This window comes from Vipera berus (genome assembly GCF_964194415.1).
Source record: "Vipera berus genome assembly, chromosome: 2".
Taxonomy (NCBI): Eukaryota; Metazoa; Chordata; class Lepidosauria; order Squamata; family Viperidae; genus Vipera; species Vipera berus.
Genome location: NC_138203.1, coordinates 14,399,210 through 14,426,608, shown reverse-complemented (window position 1 = coordinate 14,426,608; position 27,399 = coordinate 14,399,210). Strand labels below are relative to the sequence as shown.

General features: G+C 37.7%; 1 protein-coding gene across 10 annotated transcripts in view; it reads left to right on the top strand.

Annotated features, from left to right (window-relative positions):
* TCF4 (transcription factor 4) overlaps positions 1-27,399 on the top strand; it is a 414,802-nt gene that overhangs the window by 179,758 nt on the left and 207,645 nt on the right. For all 10 annotated transcript variants that reach the window (XM_081315673.1, XM_081315672.1, XM_081315669.1 and 7 more), the window contains one exon: positions 21,236-21,300. In XM_081315673.1, coding sequence (XP_081171799.1) covers positions 21,236-21,300 — 65 coding nt within the window. The remainder of the gene's footprint in view (positions 1-21,235; positions 21,301-27,399) is intronic.

Here is a 27,399-nt window from a genome sequence, read left to right as displayed (position 1 = left end):
TTCACATACTTTTTCTTGCAACTGTATATTATCAGTTTTGGTTTTCTCAGAATGTCAGTATTATTTTAAAAGTCTTAGTTTCATAGAGAAAAGAAAAGTAGCCAAAGGTTAATATTTAGTTTGGTACTTTACAAGCCAAATTCCTTTTGATGGTACCAAGTTCAGAGACATTCACCACAGTAAGCACAGGTTTCAGTCCTTCCTTTTCCTTCTAGATCAGGGCATTTCAACCAGTGGTACGGGTACCACCTGTGGTACATTGGCACCTGGCAGGTGGTACGCAGCCATCCTAGAAAAGTGGTAGTGGGGGAGGGGAATGAGCTGAACCGGTGGCAGCACTGCACAAGCCTGAGCGAGAGATGGCTGGAGCTGCAGGGCTGTCAGGGCTCAGCGGAAGCGCCAGGATCAGTGCTGCTTTCCTGCTGATTGGTGCTTCTTTGGGGCTGTCAGGGCTCAGTGGAAGCACCAGGATCAGCACCAGGCTCCAGCTGGAGCTCAGCGCTGATCTCGGCGTGGCTGCTGAGCCCAGAAGAAGCACCGATCAGCTGGAATGTTGCAGCATCTCCAGGGTCTTGTGATTTACATTCAGATGCTTGGCAACTGATTCATATTTATGACGGTCACAGTGTCCCAGGGTCACGTAAAGTGACCAAAACCAGCAGAGGGGGAAGGGAATAAAAACCAAACACCCCACCCCACCCCCGCTGCCAATCCTCAACAGAAATGCTCACAACAATGAAAACCTCGGACAGGAGGAAGAGTGCCGCCGGACAGGCAGGCAGGCAGGTTTCTTGCTCGGCTGTGGCTTGGGGGGCACTTTTTTCAGTGCCATTTTAACTTTGAACAGTCACTAAGCAAACTGTTGTAAGTGAAGGACTACCTGTACTTCATCACTTTTTTTCCTTTTGGGGGGGGGTCATCAGGTTTTTGACACCTTGCTAGGTGACTGGTGGTACTCAGATGTTGCCATATCCTAAAAGTGGTACAATGGGTGAAAAGGTTGAAAAGCCCTATTCTAGATCACAATGCCAAATTTCAGTGAAAATGGCTGCTTTTCAGAACCATGACTTTGTAGCTTCCCTCATCAAAATAATGGTGAAATAAAATGAAAGGCATTTGTGAGGGAAAACTTCATCTTCATCCAGGCCTTGCTTCACTTCCTTATTTTCTGCCACAAGATTTTGATCTTATTTCCACTCAATTTGGCAATGTAATCTTGGACAAATAGGGAGAGGCTATGTGAATGGAAGAATATTAAAGGCAAATATGGAAATACTTCTTTCTCTACTGTTTAAAACCTTGAAAAACAAGAAAATGTGGGGTGAAGAGTCTTCCTTCCTTCCTTCCTTCCTTCCTTCCTTCCTTCCTTCCTTCCTTCCTTCCTTCCTTCCTTCCTTCCTTCCTTCCCACCAAACAGTCCTTAGTGGCTCATTTTGACATTATTCATAATTATATTTCCCTTGTTTTCTGTTTCCCCAAAGTAAACTGAATTATATTGTGGCCTAATAAATAAAATTACGGTAATCAAAATTCTTGGATTTCTATATTATGTTGAAGGGCACAAAGAAACCTATTTAATACAACATCTTGAAGAATTAGGATGATTTATTCTCACATTCATTTCCCTACTGTTCTGAAAAATCCTCAAGCAAAAGTGGAATTTTGCTGATTTGAAAGATTCAGTCTGTAATGCAAAGTTTTGCATATAATAGCCGATCAGAGAAATGTAATCAGATAAGCTTCACTGTGTTTATGGTAATAGAATGTTCTAGTTGCAAGGAAGGAGAGTACGTGGAGATGTTCTGCAAAGGGATTGTCTTTCCTGCAGTATCACTTTCTTTGGGAGTCCTTTTCCAACTTTAGTGCAGTTTAAACAAAGCTAACAGTGGTCTTCCCCATAGTTAGTCTTTGTCAAGTAGGCCATGAGCGTTAGATACATAGGCAGATTGGAGTGAGGACAGGAAATGTTCCCATAATTCTAAATAGGCTTCACAGCGTGGAGAGTTCTTGGTGCTCTCCAAGCTTGTGGTTTGTTTGCAACATTTCATTACCTGACTAGGTAATACCATCATAGTTAATACGTGTGAGATTTAAATACTGCAGCTTGCCCTGCCAGTGTGGGTGGGGATATGATTTTCTCCTTGGTAGATCCTTCATTAAGCTATTGTTTGCAACTTAGTTATTTGTCTGGTGTTAATCCCGGCTTATCTGGTTGTAGGCTACCGAAGAGGATGTGTTCTGGTCTTTCCTTCTTAGCTTTTCGATTGTTTATTTTGAATTGTGGTTTATCCGAATGTGTCTATTCATAACCAGACAATGCTACATAAGTAATAATTCCACAAAGTTCAGTCTGAATGGATGAATGCTTTCATACTGTTGTACATGTCCCTTGAAAGGTCAATTAAAACAAATGTATTATTCAGATTTTTCTTTGCAAAATAATCTTCTAGAGTTGGCTTCTGGTAAAAGATGTGTATTCCTTTTTCATATTCAGCTGGAAAAAAGAACCATGTGTCATCTTACTCATTAAAAAGATTACTTCCTTCTTATAAATTATCAGAATGACTATGTTAAGCTCAGGGTAGTTTAGTTAAAAGAAGGAACGGTAGACCTTTTTTTTATTGTGAGACTAAGCAATATTTAGACCCAAGCAGTTAAAACTATTCTTATATATTGGTTGCTGCAACTCTGAGTGCAACCAATCAGGAAGACTTCAGATGTTCTCTGGCATAGATTCTAACTTTATATTACATTTACATTGGTTTTTCTTCCAACATTATAAATTATTTAATAAAAGAAGGCAGGGATTTTTCCAAGAAACGGAACTGTTTTGCCTCTATATAAACCAGAAGGTAAAAACACTCTCTCTCTCTCTCTCTCTCTCTCTCTCTCTCTCTCTCTCTCTCTCTCTCTCTCTCTCTCTCTCCCTCCCTCCCTCCCTCCCTCCCTCCCTCCCTCTCTCTGTGTGTGTGTGTGTGTGTGTTTACACCAACCAACCCATGCTGGCTAAAGAGATCATTTCCTTATAAATTGGCCTTAAAATCCATTGGATAAATATTTTTGTGTGTTTCATCAAATCAGTGTTCATACATTATGGCAAGCTGTTATACAAATAGGTGGTTTGTTTTTTAATTTTATGTGTTGAGGGAATCCATCCACAACATACAAAGCTAGCCCATATTATTATTCAACCATATTTTTTTGTTAGAAGGAATTTACATGTGGCAAAACATTAAAATCAAAACATATAATGATTAAAACTAAAGGCTAAGATTAAAACTGGAACAGGCATATTGAAATATATTTCCCCACTTAGATCCCAGTGATTTTTTTAAGAGCTGGGTTATAATAATAATAAAACAATAACTTTATTTAATTTTTAAAAAGGAAACATGAGAAGGCTTCTAGCAAAGTCAGAATGTTGATCCTTCAAGCTAAACATTTTCTTCACTAACTGGAATTAGCAGGAAATTCACTCCAAAATTACTGTGCATTTATTATAGTTATTATTTTATCATTACATTTATATCCCTTCTTTCCTCTTAAGAATTCAGGGTTTCTAAAAGGGAATAATACAGTATGTCTTCTCTAATTTTATTCCCAAAACAGTAAATCTGTAATTCATGTTGGGATAAGGCAGAATGAGTAGGTGAAAGTCATCAAGTTTGATCAGAGGCTGAATGAATCTGTGTGTCTTTGATCTGAGTCCAATTTCTACACAATAACACACTGTACTACATGGCTGTGTCTCTCCATTGGGCTGCTCTTCTTACGGAAGATTACAATTGTTGTTGTTGTTATATACCCCAAATGTGAAATTGCAACGGTCAGTTCTTTAGCTGGCATTGGCCTTCATACGCATCAGGATCTTCCCAAGAACTTAGGATGTTGTATTGGTGTGCATATGTTGATCAAAGTTTATTCTCAGAGACCAAGCATCAAGAAGAGAAAGGAAAATAAGTAGATGTGTCTGTTTTCCTTGCTTTTTTCCTCTAAATTAATGACCAGAAAAGTGTAAAAGTGAGTGGAAAGTAGAAGCCTTAACTTGGGATTGGCAAGTGATTCATCTGGAGATAACAAAAATATAGAAAAATACATAATACAGCTCCCAATATAAAATAGTCACATTTTGTCTCCTTGTATAAAGTCTTATGACAAGATATTGCCCATCTGAAAAAAGTGTATTTTTCAATAATATTTTATAATTTAGGGATGGGGCAAAGGACATCAGAGTTCTGCTGTATTGAATAAAAAAAGGCTATTTGTCATTTAGAACAGGGGCCCCCAATCCTGGCCCACAGTTCACTGTTGAGCTATGGCCTATTTGGAACTAGAGTGTGTGAACAGTGGACCAGCGCACAAGCGTACACGCTCAGGTATACTCACACAAAGCAACAGACTGGCACTCATGCGCGCAGCTCCACTCAGGTGGAACTGTGCAGGCACACATTTGCACTGGACCCCCTCTTGCGTGGCTTGATTCTCTTCCCCCCAGCTGGAGCACCAGGCCACAAAGGTTGGGTACCGCTGATTTAGAACATGGTCCTAAATGTTCCATTGTCTGTAAATAATATGATACATTAACTTCCTGTTACTCTTTTTTCTATCATTGACTGACTGATTTGGATATTGTAGTTAGCCCATTAATTTTAGACAGAAAGTTCAAATTAGTTACACTGAAAACAAATCTTTATGTATAAAAATAATAAACCTTGTGATCTCTCTATAATGTCCGGTTGTATAATTTCAAAACAATTTACAAGTAAATATAATAACACAATGAAGTCTAATGCTTAGGTACTTCTATACCTGCTTGATGACTGAAATTAAAGCCTCTGGTGCCATTTCTTTCTAGAAGATGGTAGGGTTTAGTTTCCATCTAGGAATCTGACTGCAGATCCTTTGTATCTTGTGGTGGTGGGTTCAAAGTTATTTCCCTTGAAAAACCAAGCCTTCTCAGTCAATTGAAGGGGCACACGGTACATCTAGATCCTACTGTAATTCATCAAAACCAACCAAATATCTAAGGAAGTCTCTAGTTAATCCTAATCATTCCTGGATAATACATGTAGCATCAAGACATATAAAGAGACTCTACTGATGGTAACATCTATCGGCAGGGAACCATGTAGAATCACGAAGAACACTATTCTAAGTGGTAGTAGCTATAATGTTAAACAAAACATTCTGTTGAACTATGAGCTGATAAATCATACAGAGATGCTTAATTGGGTGTCTGTCTGTCTAAGGGATGTGGTGGCTCAGTGGGTTAGGATGCTGAGCTTGTCGATCAGAAGGCCAGCAGTTTGGCGGATCGAATCCCGAGTGCCGCGTAACAGAGTGAGCGCCTGTTACTCGTCCCAGCTTCTGCCAACCTAGCAGTTCAAAAGCACATAAAAATGCAAGTAGAAAAATAGGGACCACTACGGTGGGAAGGTAACAGCGTTCCGTGCGCCTTTGGCATCTAGTCATGCCGGCCACATGACCACGGAGACATCCTCGGACAAACGCTGGCTCTTTGGCTTTGAAACGGAGATGAGCACCGGCCACTAGAGTTGGAAACGACTAGCACGTATGTGCAGGGGAACCTTTACCTTTACTGTCTGTCTGTCTGTCTGTCTGTCTGTCTGTCTATCTATCTATCTATCTATCTATCTATCTATCTATCTATCTATCTATCTATCTATCTATCATCTATCATCTTACCTAAATCTAAAATATTGAGGGGTGAATACACAGACACACAGACACACACATACATAGTCTGTAGTCAAACTCCTTAATTGTGATGCATTTGCTGAGTTTTCCTCTTCCATTGTCAGCCCTGCTCTGATGCCATATGGTCTAGCATGGAACATTTAACTTGTCAGATATAATGGATTGTCCTGGAAGCAGATTTTTGCTTTGAGCACTCCGACTTCTTTCTTGCATTTCACTCTCAGCTCTAGGCTGCAGGATGAAGGATTGTGGTGGAAATGCAAAGAAGTAAGAAACAGTTGATTCCCCTTAAGAGAGTGACCTATATGCCACAGAATTTTACCCACAAACGGAGGCATTATCCTTGTCACTGACCCTAACAGGCTGCATGTCAGAACCATTTAAATTTGTCTGGACTTAACAGATTGTGCAAATGTTTCTGAAATCAAGTGTTTAGGAATAATAAAAGCTTTTCATTTCAACTGATGCAGCAACATTGCAGCTTACCACGGCCTAGCAATAAGTATTATTTATTATGACCTACATGTAATGTAAGATACCTATTTTACAAGTCTTAGCATCCTTGTTGCTGGGCCACTTATTTCCTCCTATCCTAAGGTCCTAAAGACATGACTCTGCCAGTTGGCTTTGGGCCGCAGTGGGGGAACAGCACAGTGGAGGTGGTTGATTGAACAACAGATCCCACTTCCGTCCCCATCCTTAGATTTTAATGTTTGGTTTTAATTTTTTTATGCTTTAATGTATAGATATATTTTTATGATGGTAAGCCACTCAGAGTTACCCTGTGGTAAAATGGGCAGCCTGTTAAACAAACAAACAAACAAATATTTTGGTAGGGCCTTCATGGATTAACATGCCATTAATCCAGGTTTATACAGACTATATGTATGTTTGTGACTAAGAGAGAAAGAAATTATTGTTTCTGCTTAATATATATTTAGCACCTGGTGTTACATAGAATACTTAAGATTTCTCCCAGGCTTAATTTATACCAGGTTACAAAACAATAAACTAACAGGCAAATTACTCCAGCTTTATATAGAGTAGATATGTCAAACTCGCGACATCATGTGACGTCGCGCAATGTATCGGGATGGTTTTGCCATTGCTGGGTATGGGGTGGGCGCGGCTTCCGGATGATGCGTTCGGCCCACGGGCCAGCAGTTTGACACCCCTGATATAGAGGGTATGAGTATATTTGAATAAGAAAGAGATTATTGCTTTTGTTTAACATATATTTAACACCTGGTGTTAGAATACTTAGTTTTCTCTAATGAACTTAATTTAAGCCAGGTTACAAAACAATAGGCCATGAAGGGAAAAAAATGCTAGAGAATTCCTCCTGATACAAAATATGTGTGTTTGTCAGGCTTTCATGGAGAGGAAGAGTTTTTTATGAGTTTATTCATTTGCTACTCCCAGTCCTGTGCTTATAGAATTCTCCAATTTAGTATCTTTGCTGTATAATACCCAACAATCCATATGATCTCATCCTATTTCAGCCTGTTTGTACCTTGGCTAATGTTGAAGCTTCAGTGTACAACCTCCTTAGCCATGACCATCAGAGTAGCTTTTGTGAATTCTTTATCAGTCCTAACAACATTTAATTTTCATTTTAGTCACACTTCTTACAGATTTTGGAGACAAAGCACATTAACTTTGGGGGGGGGGAAATAAGGAAATGAAGTCTGATTATTAGAGGAAAGTCTGTCTTTGTTAAACTTTCAAAGAATCCTTAACATAATGTAATTCATTGGAATTAAAGTAAACAGGTGTCACATAAACAAAAAAACTATTTTAGTGCACTATTTTCCACAATTCACTTTACGTTATTCTGCTTATTAAATGAAGTGAGAATTTTCCACATATTTTCAGAATAATTTCCATACCTGTACTGATGGGAAAAGAACAAACAAAACCCAAACAGGTCTCAAGTGTAACCATCTTTTTAGCTTATGGATGCCCTCTGCTGGATAATGCTAATTCAAAGTCTTTTAGATGAATTATAAAATATTTCATTATTCAAGCTACATTGGATATTTGTACTATGACCCTTTTCGTTAGTTTTGTAATTGTTACTCCTGAATCTATCATTAAAGACTGTATTTTGTCTTGTTGAGATTAAATGCAAAATGTTCTAAATTCTGTAATATGTGTAATTATTTTTTTTTTTCTACAGAAGTTCAATTTACCCAGGGTACGATCGTAAATGGAACGCCAACTTCAAATAAACTTTATTGTGTATTTGTTATTTATTCTAATAATTGGATTTCTTGTAATGAATCGTTTTAAGATGCCGGGAACGGCATTTTAGCGTTGAAAGCTTTGAATCATCAGCACACTTCTGTAGAGATTAAGGCATTAACTAGGTATCTGAGGTAATAGGCCAATGTTAGTTTATCTGTGAATATGCTTTAAAATAATAACCACAGTAGTGGGGGTGCCCTGTTATTGCGAAGGAAATGAAGGACAGGAAAATAAGAATAGGACTGAAAGGTTAAGTGATGCTTCCTAAAGTAATTCTGAAAGAAACTTTTTCAGTTAAAAATAAAATAAAATAAACACCAGGCAAGAAAATAGGAGACTGTGAGTTCTAGTCTCATTTTAGGCATGACATGGGTGACTTTGGGCCAGTCACTGTGTCCCAGCCCAAGCCACCTCAAAGGGTTGTTGTTGGGGGGGGGGAAATAAAAAGAGGAAGGAGCATTGTGTATGTTTGCTGCCTTGAATTATTTGTAAAAACAAAGGCAGGATAAAAATAAACAAACAAAAAATAATATGTTACATTTCCTTTGAAATGTCAGTGCCAGCATCCCAGCAGGTCAATCATTGTAACTCATTACTTGTATTTATCTTCTCTCACCTCATATATATCCAATAATCTTATCGTATATCATCGCATCCAGGAAAAAGATCCTATCACAAGTTTTGTTCTGTTTTGCTTTTACAGTTTAAATCTTCTTGATGATTCTAGTGATTTACTGGTAGCTTCAACAACTAACCTGGACAACCCATCAAAAAATCGTATGGGTGGGCAGAAGGACTGGATATTTGGGGGTGGGGGTAATCTGTTCTTCAATGAGATGTGCTGGAAAAAGGCCCCTGAAAGACAGTTTCACCATCACTACCAGTCTTACACTGTAATAATTGTAATGTTGAGACTATTCTAGTCTGGCCTCTCAGCACAATTTGCTGGTAGTGAAAACCAGCTCATACTGCCTTCTCTAGAATCTTTTTCACCAAACAGATGCTCACACATCGTTTACAGATACAGAAGCATCCCTTGAGTATCAGTTTGAACATCACAGGTTGGGTTCACGTAATTACTGCATGAACCCAGCCTATATAAATTTTTCTTAGAAGTTGTGGCAGTAATCAAGTTCTCTAATGTGCTGTTTTTCTACCTATACATCAAAGAGCAAATAGCATTAAAAAAAAAGAATGATGACTATGCCAAAGCATTAGGATGGTGACTTTGTGACAAAAATGCCACCCTTACATATGGGAGCCAATTTGGTTGGTACCAGGAGACCCTGAGTTTTAGTTCTACCATGAAAGCCGATTGGGTGACTTTGGGCCAATCACGTATTCTCAGCTCAAGCCCCTCAAAGGGTTCTTGTGGGGAAAATAGGAAGAGGAAGGTCATTAGGTATATTCTCTACCTTCAAATATTTATAAAAATAATACAAATAAAAGATGGGATATAAATAAATAAATATACTCTTCCCAGACAACTCACTCAAGTGCATAAGTTAGAGTGCATGTACATTGATGTATGTATCCTATTTATTTTCCCTGTGGGTGTCCGGTGTTTCCTAATTAGGTTTAATCATAGCACAGCCAAGAAGAATAGACTATTGTATATGGCCAAAACATAGGCAGTGCTTCTTGACATCATCCTTATGAATGCAAGATGATGGTGGTGATGAAGATGATGATAACGATGATGGTAGATTAATGAACCAGAGCTAGTCATTATCTATGGCACTGAGAACTAGCAGACGTGTAATCGAACAAACAGAGAAATTGTGCTGCTAAGCAGGGAAAACTCCATCATTTTCAGCCAAATAATTGAGACGACTTTCTTCGATCAACCTTTATTTAAAGCAAGAAATTCAGTCAATCTCAACTTTTGTTCGAAAGGAAGATATTTTAACAATTTGACTTTAATAATTATGGGAAGGTGTTCAGGGCTATGCTGATCCCAACAGTGAAGAAATATTTAGTTTTTATACAAGGGCATTTGTATATTGATTTAATTTATTTTCAGTTTCTGCATTGGCACATGCATTTTTGGTGCTGCTGCTATAATTTAGCCGAATTAGTTAACTCTAAACATCAGATTTTTCTCTCTTAAATCTGTGCAGTACAAATTACACAAAGTACAGAAGATTTGCACAGAGAACAGATTATACCAAGTTTTTTTCTAAATTTAATACACTTGCATATAGGTTTAATTTTGGTCAGTTTTGCCCATCTATATTTTAATGAAGGTGACTTCTACCCGTAAGGCATGTGATTGTCAGCAGTTGTTTAATAGCTGGTGCTGTGGTGTGCTCATGGCACATAGCTGACGTTGATGCTGTGTTATGTAGCTCAAATGCAGGTCCATATTGTTAGAGCCATATGTGGCTCAAGACATGCATATATAAGAAGCTTTCAAAGCAAAATTTTGCCTATCTGATCTGGATAGCCACCCACCTCCTATTAGGTGAATCGGGAATGGCTTGATAGCTATTCTCCTGGAAACAGCCTTTCACAATTAAAATGACTGTCAGTCTCAGGGACTCCTAGAAGTGGGTAAAAAAACCCTGACTTTTGTGGATCAGTGAGGCTTGCATTGATTGTATTAGTTTTAATGAATTTGTATCATAGTAGTTATTTTATATATTATATCTATATATAATATATAATATATATATTATATATTACAGAAGGTTGGCAGTTTGGCGGGTCGAATCCCAAGTGCCGTGTAACAGAGTGAGCGCCTGTTACTCGTCCCAGATTCTGCCAACCTAGCAGTTCGAAAGCACGTAAAAATGCAAGTAGAAAAATAGGGACCACTCCGGTGGGAAGGTAACAGCGTTCCGTGCGCCTTTGGCGTCTAGTCATGCCGGCCACATGACCACGGAGTCGTCCTCAGATAAGCGCTGGCTCTTCGGCTTTGAAACAGAGATGAGCACCGGCCCCTAGAGTCGGAAACGACTAGCACGCATGTGCGGGGGAACCTTTACCTTTACCTTTAATGTCTGTAAATAGCTCCTTCTTGAGGAAGATGGGTGGTCTAGAAACATGAAAAATCAATCAATCAATCAATCACCAAACATCAGCTATTGAGGCAGAGGATGAACTGGATGGATGGATGGACAAACAGACAGACAGTCGACATAAAAAACTGAGACTGGAAAATGGAGAGGGGGGGAGAGGAGAAAAAGATATATTCTGGCCAGAATAGAAATTTTCCTTAATGAGTATTCCTCTAGTAGTCTCAAGATAAAATTTACAAATTGATCTTTAGAGGCACTGCATTGCTCTTACATTTTGTTAAAAATTTAGAGGGGAGACGGTATGATAAGTCTGCCTCCCAACTTAGTCTCTTTCCAGCCAAAATCCTTGAATTGCTTTTTAGATAAGGTTTAGAGTCAATCTAATCAAGCTTTTCTCAGTTTATTCTCTTTATATCTATATTTGTTGTCATTTTTTTTTAAGATTTAGCATCTAAACAAGCTAAGGATCAATCTGTCTATATCCATCCATGGACTACTTCTAATGAAACCATTTCTATACTGTTGCCAGATGTATTCTTTTTTTTTCCTGGAGGGAAACAGTTTAGTTATCCTAGCCAAACACATTTCTATGAAATGCCCAGAAGAAGAGTATTAGAGTACTGTGTTACAATGTTTTTTTTAATCCATAGATTGTTCAGTTAGTATCTATTGATTATAATTAGTATCCATTGACTAACTTACTCTTGATGTAAGTTATCCAGTAAAGGGAAGAACATTTGATTTTTTTTTCCAATTTCTGGGATGAATAATCTGATGGAGGATCTCAGATATGTGTTTTCCAGTGAAATACTGTTTCTGTCAAACACTTTTCAGTTTGTATATCTAATTATTCTTTCCCTGTATTTTTCATTGACAGGAACTAGTTCAACATTTAAAAAAAAATCCCACCTGTTTAGCAACATGCTAACCACCCCAATTTCATTCTCCATGTTTTCTTTTGGGTGCAACTCAAAGGTGTTGGTGATCACCTTTAAATCCCTACATAGCATAAAGGTAAAAGTAAAGGTTCCCCCGCACATGCGTGCTAGTTGTTTCCGACTCTAGGGGCTCATCTCCGTTTCAAAGCTGAAGAGCCAGCGCTTGTCCAAGGACATCTCCGTGGTCATGTGGCCAGCATGACTAGACGCCAAAGGCGCACGGAACGCTGTTACCTTCCCACCGTAGTGGTCCCTATTTTTCTACTTGCATTTTTACGTGCTTTCGAACTGCTAGGTTGGCAGAAGCTGGGACGAGTAACAGGCGCTCACTCTGCTACATGGCACTTGGGATTCGACCCGCCAAACTGCCGATCTTCTGATCGAGAAGCTCAGCGTCCTAACCCACTAAGTCACCGCATCCCTCTACATGGCATAGTACCTGGTTATTTGCGGGACTGCCATTCTCTAAGAATATCCACCTGTCTCACTAGATCAGATAAGGAGGTAACACACCAACTCCATTCCCTGAAATCTTGCCATCTAGCAAGATTTTCTTGTGGCTGTCCCTCCCTTGTGGAACTACCTCCAGAAGCCAAAAGTTCTAGTCCTCTCTTCGGACTGAAAGTTGGCTGGTAACTTTGGACTAGCCACTCTGTGTTTTAGCCTAGTCCAGACATGTCAAACTTGTGATGTCACGTGACGTCGTGTGACGTATCGGAGCTTTTCCCCCAATGCCGACAATGGGGTGGGCGCGGTTTTGTTGTGATGCATCTGGCCCACAGGCCGGCAGTTTGACACCTCTGGCCTAATCCATCTTACAAGGTTCTTACTGTGGGGAAAATAGGAGGAAGAAGTATTGTGTATGTTCTCTGCCTTGAGTTATTTATAAAAGTAATAAAGCGGGATAAAAATAAACAAAAATATAATATATTGCATTTCCTTTGAAATGTCAATGCCAACACCCCAGTAGGTCTCAGCAGTTCCAGCAGTTCCAGGAAGGTTCCACACCCATTTGCACCTATTAAGATGACCCTAAGGGCAGAGATAAACCTCCAAGGGACCTCAACAACTCTCAAAGAGAATGCTAATGACCAGATGACTGCAAGCTTGTTGGATGAGAAGCGAAATGTCTTCAAGGAAATGCAAAGAAAGTTCAGTAGCCTTTTGTGAAAAAGCACCTTTGGGATATAGACGCACATCATTGTGCATTTATTTTTCTGTTGATTTTTAAAATCAGTATTTATTGCTTCAGTTTGAGATGCTCTCTTAAAATATACCCGCAGAAACTTTTCATGATAAAAGGAGACTTGAAAATTGATAGGAAATTGATAATGGATAAATCAAGACATTTGATTTAAGTCATTGGTGTAAGAAATGGTGTGGAGTTCTTCATATGTAAGATCATCTGGATAAATTGAGATTAATTTGCATAAAATAAGCAGTTCCTATGAGACAAACAAACTTAGAGATCTCTCACAAAGGTAATAAGATTTCTTTAACCTATGAAATATTATTGCTTCAAAGAGTCTTGGGACAAAAAAATGTTTAGAAAAAGTGTTAATTGAATTAGAATTAAGTTACATTTGTATTCTCAGTTCCTGTATCTGCTATATAAATCAATATTTCCTGTATGATGTATTAAGGAATGTTTATTGACTATTTTTTTAAAGAATGGATAGAACTATTCAAATATAGCATAAGGCCGTAATTTTGTATACAAATTAGTAGCTTGATTAGTACATATGTTCTATTAAAAATGAGTGTGATGGCCATCCAGTGAGCTTCATTACCAAAGCTAAAAAAATATTCATTGGGCCCAACAACACATACTTAGATGCAAATATCAGATTTTTAAGAGATGATGATGGCTTATGTGCATCAGATGTTAAGATAAAAAACAAACAAACACTGGTTTATTTTCACTGACACCAGTTTCTGTGGCCGATGTGCACTCAAGAATGTAAACTGGAGTAAAAGAGCTTAAAAAATAAAGCATCAAACAATATTGAGGTTTTTTCACAATGTTCATTTATGCCACATATGCTGTTCTGACTAAGCCCTCAGTCAGCTATTTAGGCTAACAGAATCAACACGGGAGTTTGCAAAGTCCCCTTGTGATTTGTAGGTGTCAGAAACATTGAATCAGCCTGACACCAAAAACTGTCCATCTGGAAGGATCTTTACATTAAGTGCACCTTTAAGCTTTGCTTTGTCTTTATCTTCTGATGTGGTGTGTTAAACTGCATAATCTCCTGTTGTAATAGAGCATTACAGTGGCAACATAATGTCTCTTTAGGAACAATCCATCTCTATATATATCAGTGTATTTATTAAAGTTTTTCATGTTTTGGAAATAATATCTATCTGCCTTTTGCTTTATCTCTGGGGCATATCAAATTCTTAGACCTTCTTATACCTAAGGTTGTTGCTGGTCTGTCTATTGATTTGAAATGCCAATGTAATGACTTGATTTGGATATCACAACATTTGTTCTGGGTAAATGGTGCACATTCTCTTGCTTTCATTTTGTACCCTCTTTTTTTCCCTGTTCTAACAACTGATTGCTGTAATATTTGAATTTTAATAGGTTATGATTAAAATCAACTATATCATAGTTTATAAGCCCGTTTTACATCAAGGTGTCGAAACATGGCTTTGGGACAGTTTCTGGTTACAGTAGTAATAAACAGTGCATCCCATTTATTTATTCTATGCTTAAAGCTTTAGCTTTATTGCCCTGCACATCGCCCTGAGTCCTTCGGGAGAAGGGCGGTATAAAAATATAATAAATAAATGTAATAAATAAATAATAATAAATAAAAGAAAAGGAAAGGTTATTTTATATGTTCTCAGTTTTCTAAACCATAATTGAAAGATCACTCTTTTCTTTTCTTTTTTAAATGATGCCTAAGTTGAGTCAATGTTAGGGTAAAGTTTGCTTCTGTGTTCAGCAGTTTCTATGTCTATGTCGAATATTATATTTCTTTGATATCCAGCTTCATTTTATGTCAGTAAACTAGAAATTAAGGCCAAAATTATATTATTATAAAATGCCAGGAAGAGTCCTTTGGGGTTAGTCTTTGATCCTTTTGTGCATGACACTTCATCAATGTCTAGTACTGAACATTTAAGCTTCAGTCAAATACTTCAAAAGGTTTCATAAGAAAAGAATCTCTTCCAAGTTATGGTTTAGTTCAGTGTCATAGAAGAAATGCTAGGTCCCCAATTGCTTTCTTTTCAAACAAATGAAGATCCCCTGTAATGCTATGAAACTGGATTTATACTTCACAATTGTTAGATTATGTTTCATTAATGAAACTCACAATGGCTATGTTCACACAACTCATTTAATCAGGTCAAATAAAACTTTCTATGTGCAATCAAGCAACATGCTGAGTTTGACTAGTGGTTAACCTTGATTAGGTTGGGTGGGTGGTTATATATTTGTAATGGCTCAGTCTGTAGTGGAAACCCAGTTATTTGGTTAATTCCCAACGAATTAGGCAGCTCTGCATTTCTATTACTGTGTGCCATTTATTATATACAGTATAAAAAAAGATTAGGAGAGGTATAATAGACATGATTTCTCTAAACCAGGGGTGTCAAACTCACATTTCATTGAGGGCCGCATCAGCATTGCGGTTGCCCTCAAGGGGCCGGGTGGGTATGGCCAGGGTGGGCGTGGCCTACTGGGTGTGTGTAGCTAGAGTGTGTATGGCCTACTGGGTGGGCATGGGCAGCTCTACTCGTTTGCATCAAGGGTGCCTATGGGGGCCTAAGCAGTAGTGGGACAGATCTGAGGGTCTCTGGTAGAAGGAGGGTCTCTGGGCCAGGGCCAAGGCAGTGGGGGCCGTTCCCTCACTGTTTCCAGGATGGCTTCGTGGGCCAAATGAAACCACTTCGCGAGCCAGATCCGGCCCCCGGGCCTTGTGTTTGACATGTCTGCTCTAAACAATGGAACAGAATTGGACATGAGTAACTTATATGTGCAGTTATCTAAATAAAATTGTATAGAGTCACTGGAAAGCTATGAATGAATGAATGAATGAATGAATGAATGAATGAATGAATGAATGAATGAATGGTGTGGGTGTTTTATGAATCTCTCTATATGTCCTAATACATTGTTTATCCATGAGGAAGTAAGATAGGAATATAAATAGGCATAATAAATCTGAAATGTTTCCTAAATACATTCCAGTCACCCTATAGAGAGCTGATAGACATCTTATAGAAAGCTATTTGTCTGGGATGGTATAGGGCAAGGGTAGGCAACCTTGGCTCTTTTATGACTCGTGGACTTCAACTCCCAGAATTCCTGAGCCAGCATGGCTAAGCATGGAAACCTCTCCCTTTCCCCTCAGCATGGCTGGCTCAGGAATTCTGGGAGTTGAAGTCCACAAGTCATAAAAGAGCCAAGGTTGCCTACCCCTGGTATAGGGTCTCATGCTCCAAGATCCCTTCCAACTCAGTTATTCTGTTATACTAATATATGTAACACTTTTGTTGTCTGGAACTATTTGCCTTATAGGTAGCATATGGAGATAAGATTGTCTCATTTTTCCATGCATAAATCTCCCATGTATACTATCATGGGCACTTCAGTGTGTGAAGATATTGATACAGAACGGAAAGGTTGCCCTCTCTATCTGTTCCCCATGGATTCCCCCCCCCCTTATTTTCCAATGCCTAGCAATTTAAAATTATAGAAGGAATAATCCCTTGCAATGAAATAAGCAATTTAGCCCAGACAGAAGCAGTCCCATGAATGTGAATATAAATGTTCCTCAACCATCTGAAGTCAAGCTATATTTGAAGATATGTCACTATGTCTCTTGATTCCAACCATCAAAAAAGTTAAAATATAAGACTATCACAAACGTAGAAGCGAGATATCTATTGGTAGAGCAAAGGGGAAAAGCTGACATTTTTTCAGAACAAAAGAAAAAAGTTATATGAGATTAGATGACTTGAATTTTTGGCTTAATTTAATTAATATTTCAGAGGATGTCACAGAGAAGCAACCGGCTTCTTTATGGACTGACTGGAAATTGTACGATACTTTTGTACTTTTTTTTCTTTTCATTTTGATTACAGTTAATCTCAGATGCTGAGAACTGCATAGTAAGCAACTGAGTTTAGAAGAGATTCTTTTTTATTTCTTGGGTGTTTATTGAGTGTCTGTATGTGTATTATGCCTTAGAGAAAAGCCTTGGCAGTTCATTCTGTTTTTCTTTGTATGTATTTTGGCTGATGTGTATTCTGTCTGTTTATTTATTTAAAAAGGTATTAGTATAATTAATAATGCATTTCCTTTGAGTCACTCTCAGAGTTCCCACTTGTGTAATAGTAAGCCATTGTTTGGGTCATCTTCCCTTGTAAGTTTTATTTCAACTATCATATCACAGTGATATAAAGATAGATTTTTTTTGCATTTAGCAGTCAGTGCAGTATTGGTCCTAGTGATGGAAATCTAACCAAATACAGAACAGTACCCTTTTCTTGGTTTGTATGCAAATTATTAACTGGTACATTTAGATTTTTTTTAAAAAAAACTATGGACAGCAATACTCCATGCAGTAAAAGACTTGAGCGATTAATGCTACCCTTATGCCTCTTTCGAGTAGTCGTAGCCATGGGGCTTGGCACTGGAGCTGTTGTCTTTGTGCCAAAAAATATCCGCAGCGGCTGCCGCATTCTGGTACTGGAAGGTTGTCTCGAAAATTCCGCAGTGAATGTGTCGAGTTTCTACATTGTTGTCGATTCTTTAAAAAACGAACCCTCACGCACAATCCCTTTAGAAAGTAACAATTTATAACATCCCAGTCCACAAATACACATTCAGAAGTGTTGTCTTCCTGTAATACCTGAGAACGATGGACATTGCAAAGTAAGTGTAAATATTCCAGATGAGCTCATTTTTTTGTGTTAAATTTATGCACACACTTACTTAGAGAGCCCACGCCAGAATATTATTAGCCCTCTTTCAAATTTTATTATCTGAAACAAATACGCTGGTGAATTTTAAGCAGAAAATCAACATAAAGAAAGTTGCTGATTTTTAAATGATTTTTTTTAAAAAAATCCAAAGATTTTTTTTCCCCCTCCGTGAATTAAATGACACCTACCCTCCCAAAAATCAGTTTATTTCATAATGACAATTTATAGTGCATCTATACAAACGCTGCACACACACGTGCACACACATCCATCCATCCACACATCCATCCACGTCCCTAAAGAGTTTCATGTAAATTTGATCATTCTGTTCTTAACTGGGAGGAAAGACACTTTCCTGGTTGGATTGGGGTACAAAAATAAAGATGTAATAAAAGTTAGAGGTTTACACTCTCAGAATGAAATATGCTCATTCCTGATCTCCAAAGCTATCTATCTGGTGGTAAAAATGGATGCTACAGATGAAATCTTTACAAGGAGCATAATCCTTTAAAAAAAAGAAGTCAATCTCGTGCTGGTTTCTGTGTCTCTTTGGTACCTCACAAGCTTCGACAGAGTCCTGGACGAGTGCCCATTGATGTCATGGAAACACTCAAATTACTGAGAATGATTCATGTCTGTGCTGTTCTCTCATCCTCCCCCACACAAATAGAAGTAGATTTTTAACCCTGACAACTTGCAATTTGCAGTGCGTTTTATTTTTGTATCGAGATAAATATTTTTTAACCACCGAAATTAAAGTGAGACAGTTTGTATTTGATACGATGGTGTGAAGGAGGACAGGTAGTCATATAATAAATGAAATTCATTTACCCGGTTCTTTATTAAGTAGGTTGGATTTGTTAGTTTTATTCACCCATCTCCTCATTAAAATGTATTTCTGCCTGGTTGGGTTTGAGGAAACTCACCTTGTAGGTGTGAGATGAAGTAAAACCTGTACTGTTTCTTTCCTGATTAGGACATTTTTCTTGTTTCCTGTCTCGTCAATTGTTCATAGACATCTTTTTTCCCCCCTTACATTAATTCATAGTGCACAAAATCTCAAGTGAATTCAGTGTTTCTACTTTTCTATCTGTAGTTTTCATCACAGTTAGGAAAAGGTCCTTTTTATGAAATCACAAAAAAATGTGTCACAATTTATATCCTTGGGCATGTAGATAAATTCAACTTGCAGTACTTTATTTCATGTTCTATTATGACAAGACAATTTTAAAATCATGTGGAATTACCGTTTTTGCCTGTCTGAAAGCTAAATTCCAAATGACAAGTCAAATAAAAGTAGAGGTATAATTTTATGCTAATGTTATTGACGTACAATTTCAGGGAAATATATAAAAGATTTACTCCCAGTGTAAGTTCCATGTTTTTAAAAGAACAGAGAAAAACTGAATGAAAGTAGAATTTCATGTAATATTGTAGATCTGTAGATGCCAATTTGAAATCAAGTGCAATTTACACAATATAGAACCTTATTGAATGAATTCACCTCATAGTCATTATTTTAATTGAATCCTGACTTTATTGGGCAAAACCTTAAATAAAACCTTACATGCATTTAATCAAATGTGGTTTTTAAAAAAAAAAATAAGTTGACACTTTAAGAAACAGCAGTTTAGTTATTAAACTATTGTTTCATATTAAATTAAAAATGTGATATTTTTCTTACACCTTGTATTTCAATGATAACCAGACTGGGTATCATATTCTGTAATAAAATAATATCCTTTAAAGTAAAGGTGGTTTTGCAAAGTATGTGATAGTAATTAAATGATTCATTTACAGGGGTAATGTACTGTACTATAGATAGTTAGTTATTGCAATTTATTATATGCATGATTGCAGAAACAACCAGAACTGTGCATTATATTAGATCTGGGCACCCAAGGGTCATTACTGTTGTCCACCTAAAGTTATGGGGAGGGTATACATTGTTCAATAACAATTATTTGTTTCTATGTTAAGCTGTTGAATCTTATCTCTGCTCATCTTAGGTGTACCTCATAGTTGTAAATTATCAAAGTTTAATCTTTCACTTTCTAACCACAGTTGGAATAATTTTATTAAATTTCATGCAGGAATGTTATTAATTTTCATGTCAGGACCTATCATAGATCTTTGCTAACCTTATGGAACAGAGCTTCTAGCTTTTCATATTTTCACCAAACAACCATCATAATAGCATAAAATCCAGTTCTCTGTTCTTTTCACTAGAATTACAATGTCCCTATCCAACTCTATCATGTGCTGTTGACATTTTAAAGAAAATGTTAGAGCATGCAGGAAAATCAAAGAAAATACTAGAATTGGCATGAAATATCACAGTCTATTTATTTGTGTCTCCTACAATTCTGAGAAAGTTGAAACGTCGTTAGGGAGTGATATATTTTAATATAACATACTCTTTCTGGAGTGTAACTGCGGAGATCAATTCATTCAGTAGGGAATTCAGCTAGGAAAAAGTGAAAAATCAGACTTGTGAAGGGTTTCTTTGCTAAATTTACCATCTGGAGCTTTTGATTTATTACCTCTGACCCCACTGGTGACTGCAGGGTAATCAGTGAGAATTATTATGGTCAGGTCATGACATGGATAACCTTCCTGCTGTGCTCATAAAAATAAATTTACACAGTTTTTTAGGGGTAGGAAAGAAAAGGAAAAGAGATTCTGTTTCCTCCTTTCAAAATGATTGTCTCACATATATCATTCTGGAGGATTGGCATTTCAAATTAGAAATGTAATCATAGCAAGCAGTGAAACTACTTTAAAGTAGAGACCAATAGTAGTTCTATGGCACAGGTCTATGGAAGAATAATGGTCAAGAGCACTATGCCATGGGGGGTTCACCAAAGAACTAGAAGGGCAGGTTGAGCAAAATAAATGAAGGTCTATCATGGGTTGCCCCTTATTTTTGTTTATAAGGAGCCACAAACCTTTCTCCTAGATATCATCCTTAGTTTTGGGCTACAATATTTGGAGGATTTCACCAATTGCGCGTCATAAGCATCAACCTAAAGTTCCTGAGTTTCAAAACAGAGTGGAAGTTCTTCAGCTGAGGAGATCTAATTGTCCTCTGTGGTTAGAAAATTATGCTACTGAGATGAGGAACATGGGCCATTCTTCTGGGGTGATGTGGATTCAAAATTTATTTACCAAGACCAAACACTGGAGTGATGTGATGTTTCCTTATTATAAACAATGGCCTTAAAGATGAGAGGCTTTTGATAAAATAGATTAAAGACATTCACTACAACACAATAAATATCACTCTTCTATGCAGATTAATTAATTACATGATGTATTCTTTAACTGTATTATCAGATAATACTTCTCTCTCTCTCTCTCCCTCTCAAACAGATAAAACAGAGAGAAGCTCTTATTCATCGTATGGGCGAGACTCAAATCTTCAAGGTTGCCATCAGGTAAGTCAGTTGATGGTACAAAGTAATATGTGATCCCATGTTTATGCACTATCCATCTTTCTAACATATATCATGTCTTTTCAAAGAATCTTCAGGGATAATTCAGTAGCGTTTGAAACATTAAATTGTTTTCCTCTTTCTGATTTTCTATTAGCAACTAGGTTGATATTCTGGTGAACTGTTTATCAATCTCATTCAAAAGATTACACTAGTGTTGCCCAATGACAATTCCTGGACAATCAATAGTTCAACTTAAGAAATTGTCAGAGTTTGTAGGAGGCACCAGTGGAGATTTTTAAGCCACACTGCCTTTGGATGGCTATAACAATAAATTATAATTTCCATAGAGTCTGTAGGATGTTGTGTGAAAACAGGGTTCTATTGAGAGATAAAAATGTCTGTGAAAATATGATTTGTTGTCTCTTTTTGTTTCTGAATTGTTTTTGGCTGGAAGTCAAGGCCAGCAGGCTAACAGAAAAATTGTCTCAAGGGAAATGTGTGAGCTAGAAAAATAAGAGTATTTTAATTAAATAATAAAATGCCAATATAATACAAAGGCATAGCTTGTGTGTGTTTGTGCCACTATATACTTTGCATTTGCATACTTTTAAATTTCCAGTGAGAGTACCTTCATCCAAAATTGCTATCAGTAGCTAAATGTTAAGGTGCTTGCAAGATAAAAAATATACTGCAATCCAGTTTTACTATTTCCTCAGAATGCTTTATTCTCCTTCCTTCCTTCCTTCCTTCCTTCCTTCCTTCCTTCCTTCCTTCCTTCCTTCCTTCCTTCCTTCCTTCCTTCCTTCCTTCCTTCTCTCTCCCTTCCTTCTTAGTTTTTTTTAGGACAGTTATTGTTTGTATTATTTTTTCAGCCCCAAAGAAACAGTTGCTTACTTTGGAAGAAATTACCTTCTTTTACCCCTTTCAGACTTTTTACATATTTTAAAGCAAGAAGAGCCCCATAGTTTTTGCTTCTTAATTTATTGTGACCGTAACTTTCTTAGCAACACAGAGAAACAGTTTGAGGTTTCGAAATGGGTTGGGGTAGGTGAGTTCAGTTACTTTGCTTAATTAAGCATAGCCAAATATAAACTGTCCAAGTAATTAAATAGAACCTTCCCTTGAAAAGTACACATACTTAGTATTAATGTATCCTTAGAGCTGGCATTCCAGTGCCTTTGTGCATCTGTTCATTTTTTTTCAAGTTTTCATTCTCCAGCCTACTCAAATCTACTATCCCTTCTATCCAGATCGGTAGGAAGAGATTTGCGGAAATGAGACGTGAGACTTGCCTTAGTCAAGAACTATGGACTTGCATGTGTTCTCAAATATAATTCATCCTTGTTTTCTGGAAGGAACTGCTCAGGAAAGGAAACTTACAGCTTTCTCAGAACAGTGGAAACAGCTTTGGAATGTGCCTGTGCAAATGCTTGGAGCAGATAGCTTTGGCAGCAAACAACGTAATGCTGTGGCTTTAGTGTAAAGCTTTCAATTGCTGTGAAAGGTTTGCTCTGTTGTATCTGGTTTCTGAGGGTCAAAACAAAAGGAGGAGAAGCTTGGTGACATGTTTCCCTTTTGCAGGTAGAACAAGCTGCAATTTGGGGGGAGGGGGAGGGCTGTTTTTTATTGGTTATGATTTTTGGCTGTTTTGGACGGTAGCTGATTTTCATTTCTACAGGTTTACCGTTTCTTTTTAAAGGGGTGGGGGTGTTTATCAGATTAATTCAGATCATATTAAAGCTCCCTTAAACTTTCACCTATATTTCTTGAATGGGTGAAAGGGAAGGTAAAGTGCAGTGGGAGCCTTGTTTATCTCTTTGTGATTTTACAGATCCAGCCTTTTAAATTATTTGTGGCATTTGAAATTCGTTACAATAAAAGGGCTGTTTCCAAAATAAGCATCCTTTGCGATAAAGGTTATGGGCAGTATATCTTCCTATTTTGAATTACTTCACTTTCATTGTGGCTTCAAGTATTCCTTCGTGCTGCCGCCACCATCATTTTCCTAGATCTTACTCATTTATTGAGCTAAGATATAATTCCTTTTGTTTCCAGACATGTGTTGTTGTAAATATGCTTAAGGATAAATGCCTCCCATAATTCCCAGCAAAACGTAAGTCATTCTGTGAAATAGGTATTGTTACCAAGGTGAAGGAAATTTATCTTCTGAATGATACCTTTGTCTGAAAGTTCCTGATTTTAGCCATGTAGCTTCCTAGGCAGCCTTTCTACAATAACCTCCTAACCTTTTATCTTATGTACAAACTACTTACCCTTCAGGCATATACATAGAATGAAGGCTATTGCTAAGCACATTGGTTTGTGCTTAAATTGTAAGCCGCCCTGAGTCTTCCGAGAAGGGCGGGATATAAATGGGATTAAAATAAAATAAAAAATAAAAAAAAGTTCAGTATTGCTTTTTCTAAAAGCACATTTGCTATGTGTTTCCGTACTTCTTTTCATCAGTCCATATTGACTTATATTAACTCCCACTACTAAACTGTTTTAGCTAGCTACTGATGTTGTGCCATTTATCTATCAGTAGCTGAGAGATTGCTTCTCTCTCTCTCTCCCTCCCTCCCTCTCTCTCTCTTTCTTTCTCTCTCTCTCTCTCTCTCTCTCCCTCTTCTGGTCTTTGATACTGCTATCTTCTGCTATCTACTGCTATTTGTGAAATAGCAAATTATTCATAACTTCTTTATTTTCCACAATGAGATGATAGTGTCAGTTAAAGTTCAATAGTGTATAACTGATCCCTGAAACAGATGTTTGAGGAAAGAATCTTTTCCGTGGCACTAACTTAGTTCTGATTGTCCTCAAAATAAGGAAGCGGCTGGATATTTTTCAACACTGTTAATTTACATTGGAGAGAAGCTCATATTCAAACATTCCTGGAAAATGGCCAAGGGGCAAAATAATAATAAACTAAGAATAGGGATCACCTGCTGCAAAATATAGAAAACAAGATGTTAGCCAAATAGTAAGGTCATATTCAGCCCAGCCATTAAAATAAGCTGCTGCAAAATTAAAATTGATGGGAAATAAGTATAAAGTTCCTTAAAACAGATTTGATTTTCTAAAATTGGGCCTCACTGACCCAGATTGGCACATGGATCAAATTCAGTCAGTGGAGCACAGTGATCTGGCTTTTAGAAGGTAGCCTAATATCATTTTTAACAAAATAGGTCTACATTCCATTTTTAATCACTGTTGAATCAAATAAAGGGTTCTGTCTGTTTGAATTTTGTCTGAGCATGATCCAACAAAATGTCCTCAGAAAGACCACAAACGTGGCATTAAGGACATAATTCTAGTGTTTATTCCCCAGAGAATGGTATCCAAAAGACAATAGAGATCATTTAGCTACCACGATAAACTTAATGCCTATGATTTTTTTTCTAATTTACTTTTCACCGTATCTTTGCTGATATCATCACCAGAACACAAGAGCAGATTCCCTGGTTACTGAAAAAACCTTTCAGTTCTAGGATGGTTTATAAGAATATTTTGAAATGAGAGGGAGAGGGAGGGAGGGAGAGACAGAGGAGCATAAAGTGGAAACCAAATCAAAAGTAGTTTCATCAGCACAATAGTAAGTAAAAACTCCCTGCCTATTAAGGACATAATGGAAACCAGAGACACACCTCACTTAGCAACCACAATTGAGCCTGCCATTTTGAAAATAAGTCATTGCAGTCATTAAGTGGGTCACCATATGATTTGGATTTTATGACCATTTTTATGATGATCAGAAGTGAGTTATGTGGTTGTTAAGCAAACCACCTGGTTATTAAGCAAATCAATTCTCCCAAATGGTTGGCTTTTGCAGAATGCTAGAAGCCAGCAAAAAATGTTGCAAACCTTGTGACTTCGGGAGGCTGTACCCAGTCATAAATTAGAGCCTGTTGCCCAGCACCCAAAATGTGATAAGGTGATAGAAGGTAGATACGGCAGTCATAGCTTCAATGACAGAGAAAGTAACTTTTGGGGGAGTCTACAGTAAACCCTGGATGGTTTGAATGGTTGTTAAGTCATTAGTTGTTAAGTGAGACCTATCTATATGGAGGCAGAACTTACATTAGAACAGGGGCAGGCAACCTTGGCTCTTTTATGACGCGTGGACTCCACGCGTCATAAAAGAGCCAAGGTTGCCTACCCCTGCATTAGAATTTCCCCATTCATTTCTAAACTTGTGTGTATGTTGTCCATCAGCTAGCTAGCATTAAGGTAAAAACTTAAGAGTATGTCCAATCCTATGTTGTACTAATATAATAACAGAAGTATCCCAATGGTGGGGTTGAGGAACTGGAAAATAAGCTATAAAATTTTTACTGCATTCAATGCAAATCCCAGCGCTTTTGTGCAAGTGTGTGACATCAGAGTGAGGCTTCTATTCTTTTGAAACAAAACATCAGTTCCTGCAGAAGTCCATGTGCAGTGATTTCAAGAGAGGTTGAAACAAGATGGTTAACAAAATCAAGAAATGCAAAAAAAAAAAATCATAAGCATCACTTTCCGTAAATAAACATTGCAATAAAAAAAAAGAACTACTCTACTTCTCGTTCCCATCCAGTCACATCACTGGACCTCAGAAAATCCAGAATATTTTCAGTGCCATCATGGTTAGCAGTGTTGACTGCTACTTAATAAGTGATGTTTCCTTCCCTCCACCATGTTACTAAGACCACCTCAGTGCATCAAAGCTAATAGGATTCATACAGAAATCTATCTATGTAAATGGTGCTATCTAACAAAGTTGCATGGTAATCATATGTTTACATAACAGTATATGTGACAAAAATCCAACTTGGTTTTCTTTTGAAACGACATCATGGTGCTTTGTACAAACATGTGTGATTTTTATCTGCTCCAAATATTTCCAAAAGGCGGACTCTAGATTTAACTATGGGCAGCTAGATTAAAAGAGTTCAGTTTCCACGCTCCTTTTCCAGCATGTAATGGAGCTACCCATTATGGCTGTAAGTTGTAACAGTTTTAAATCAGGTTACCCATATTACCGACCCAATATTATGAATGGCGGTCATTATATTTTATATACAGCAGTTATTATATGAACATTGTGGTCATTAAGCAAACCAGTGGCTCATTATGAACCTTTTTTTTGTGGGGGGGAACCATCCTAAAACATAATCACATGATCATGGGATGCTGCAAATAACTGCAAATGCCAATTTGGTCTAGTGGTTAGGTCACCAGGGTAGAAAGCAAGAGACTTGAGTGTTCTAGTCCCACCTAAGCTGTGGAAGCCAGCTGGGTGACTTTGGGCCAGTCATTCTCTCTCACTCTAGCTCACATCATGGGGTTGTTGTTGTGGGAACAATTGGAGGAGGAAGGAGCATTGATTATGTTCACTGCCTTGAGTTGTTTGTAAAAGTAATAAAGGCGGGATGTTTGTAGTTCATTTGCTAAGTTGTGTCTGACTCTTTGCAACCCTGTGGACCATAGCACTCCAGCCCCCCCCCCCCCGTCCTCCACTGTCTCTTGGGATTGCATTAATGACACTAACTAACTGGGATACAAACAGAATAAAATAAAATGTAACCTGGTTGCTGAGCATTTGACATGTGGTCACATGACCAGGGGCAGCCATCGGAACTTCAGAAATGGGTAGCAGTTCCCTCCAGCGACATCTGTCGTAACTTCAAACAGTTGCTAAGTCAAGAACTACCTGTATCTCTCTTGCCTTTGAAAAGGCTGCACAGAGCAGTGGGGGAATCCAGAGTTGTCTCAAACTGAGATGAGGCCTTTTCCAGAATTTTTGTTGTTTGTTGCAAAGTCATGTCCGACCCATCACGACACCATGGACAACGTTCCTCCAGGCCTTCCTGTCCTCTACCATCTTCTGGTTTCCAGAATTAGACTTCTTCTAACAGAAAGCGATCCTGCTCATTTGTCAGTTCCATTTGAACCATAGCTTGATGAACTCACGTGATTTTCTAGCTTTCTATCTAGATACTTTTCATTTCTCTTTTTCTATGTTATACCCAATTATATATTTACAAAGTATCTCAATTCATGCATTTTTTTAAAAATTCTGCACAGTATCCTGAGTTTTATCCGAGAACCTATTTCATAACA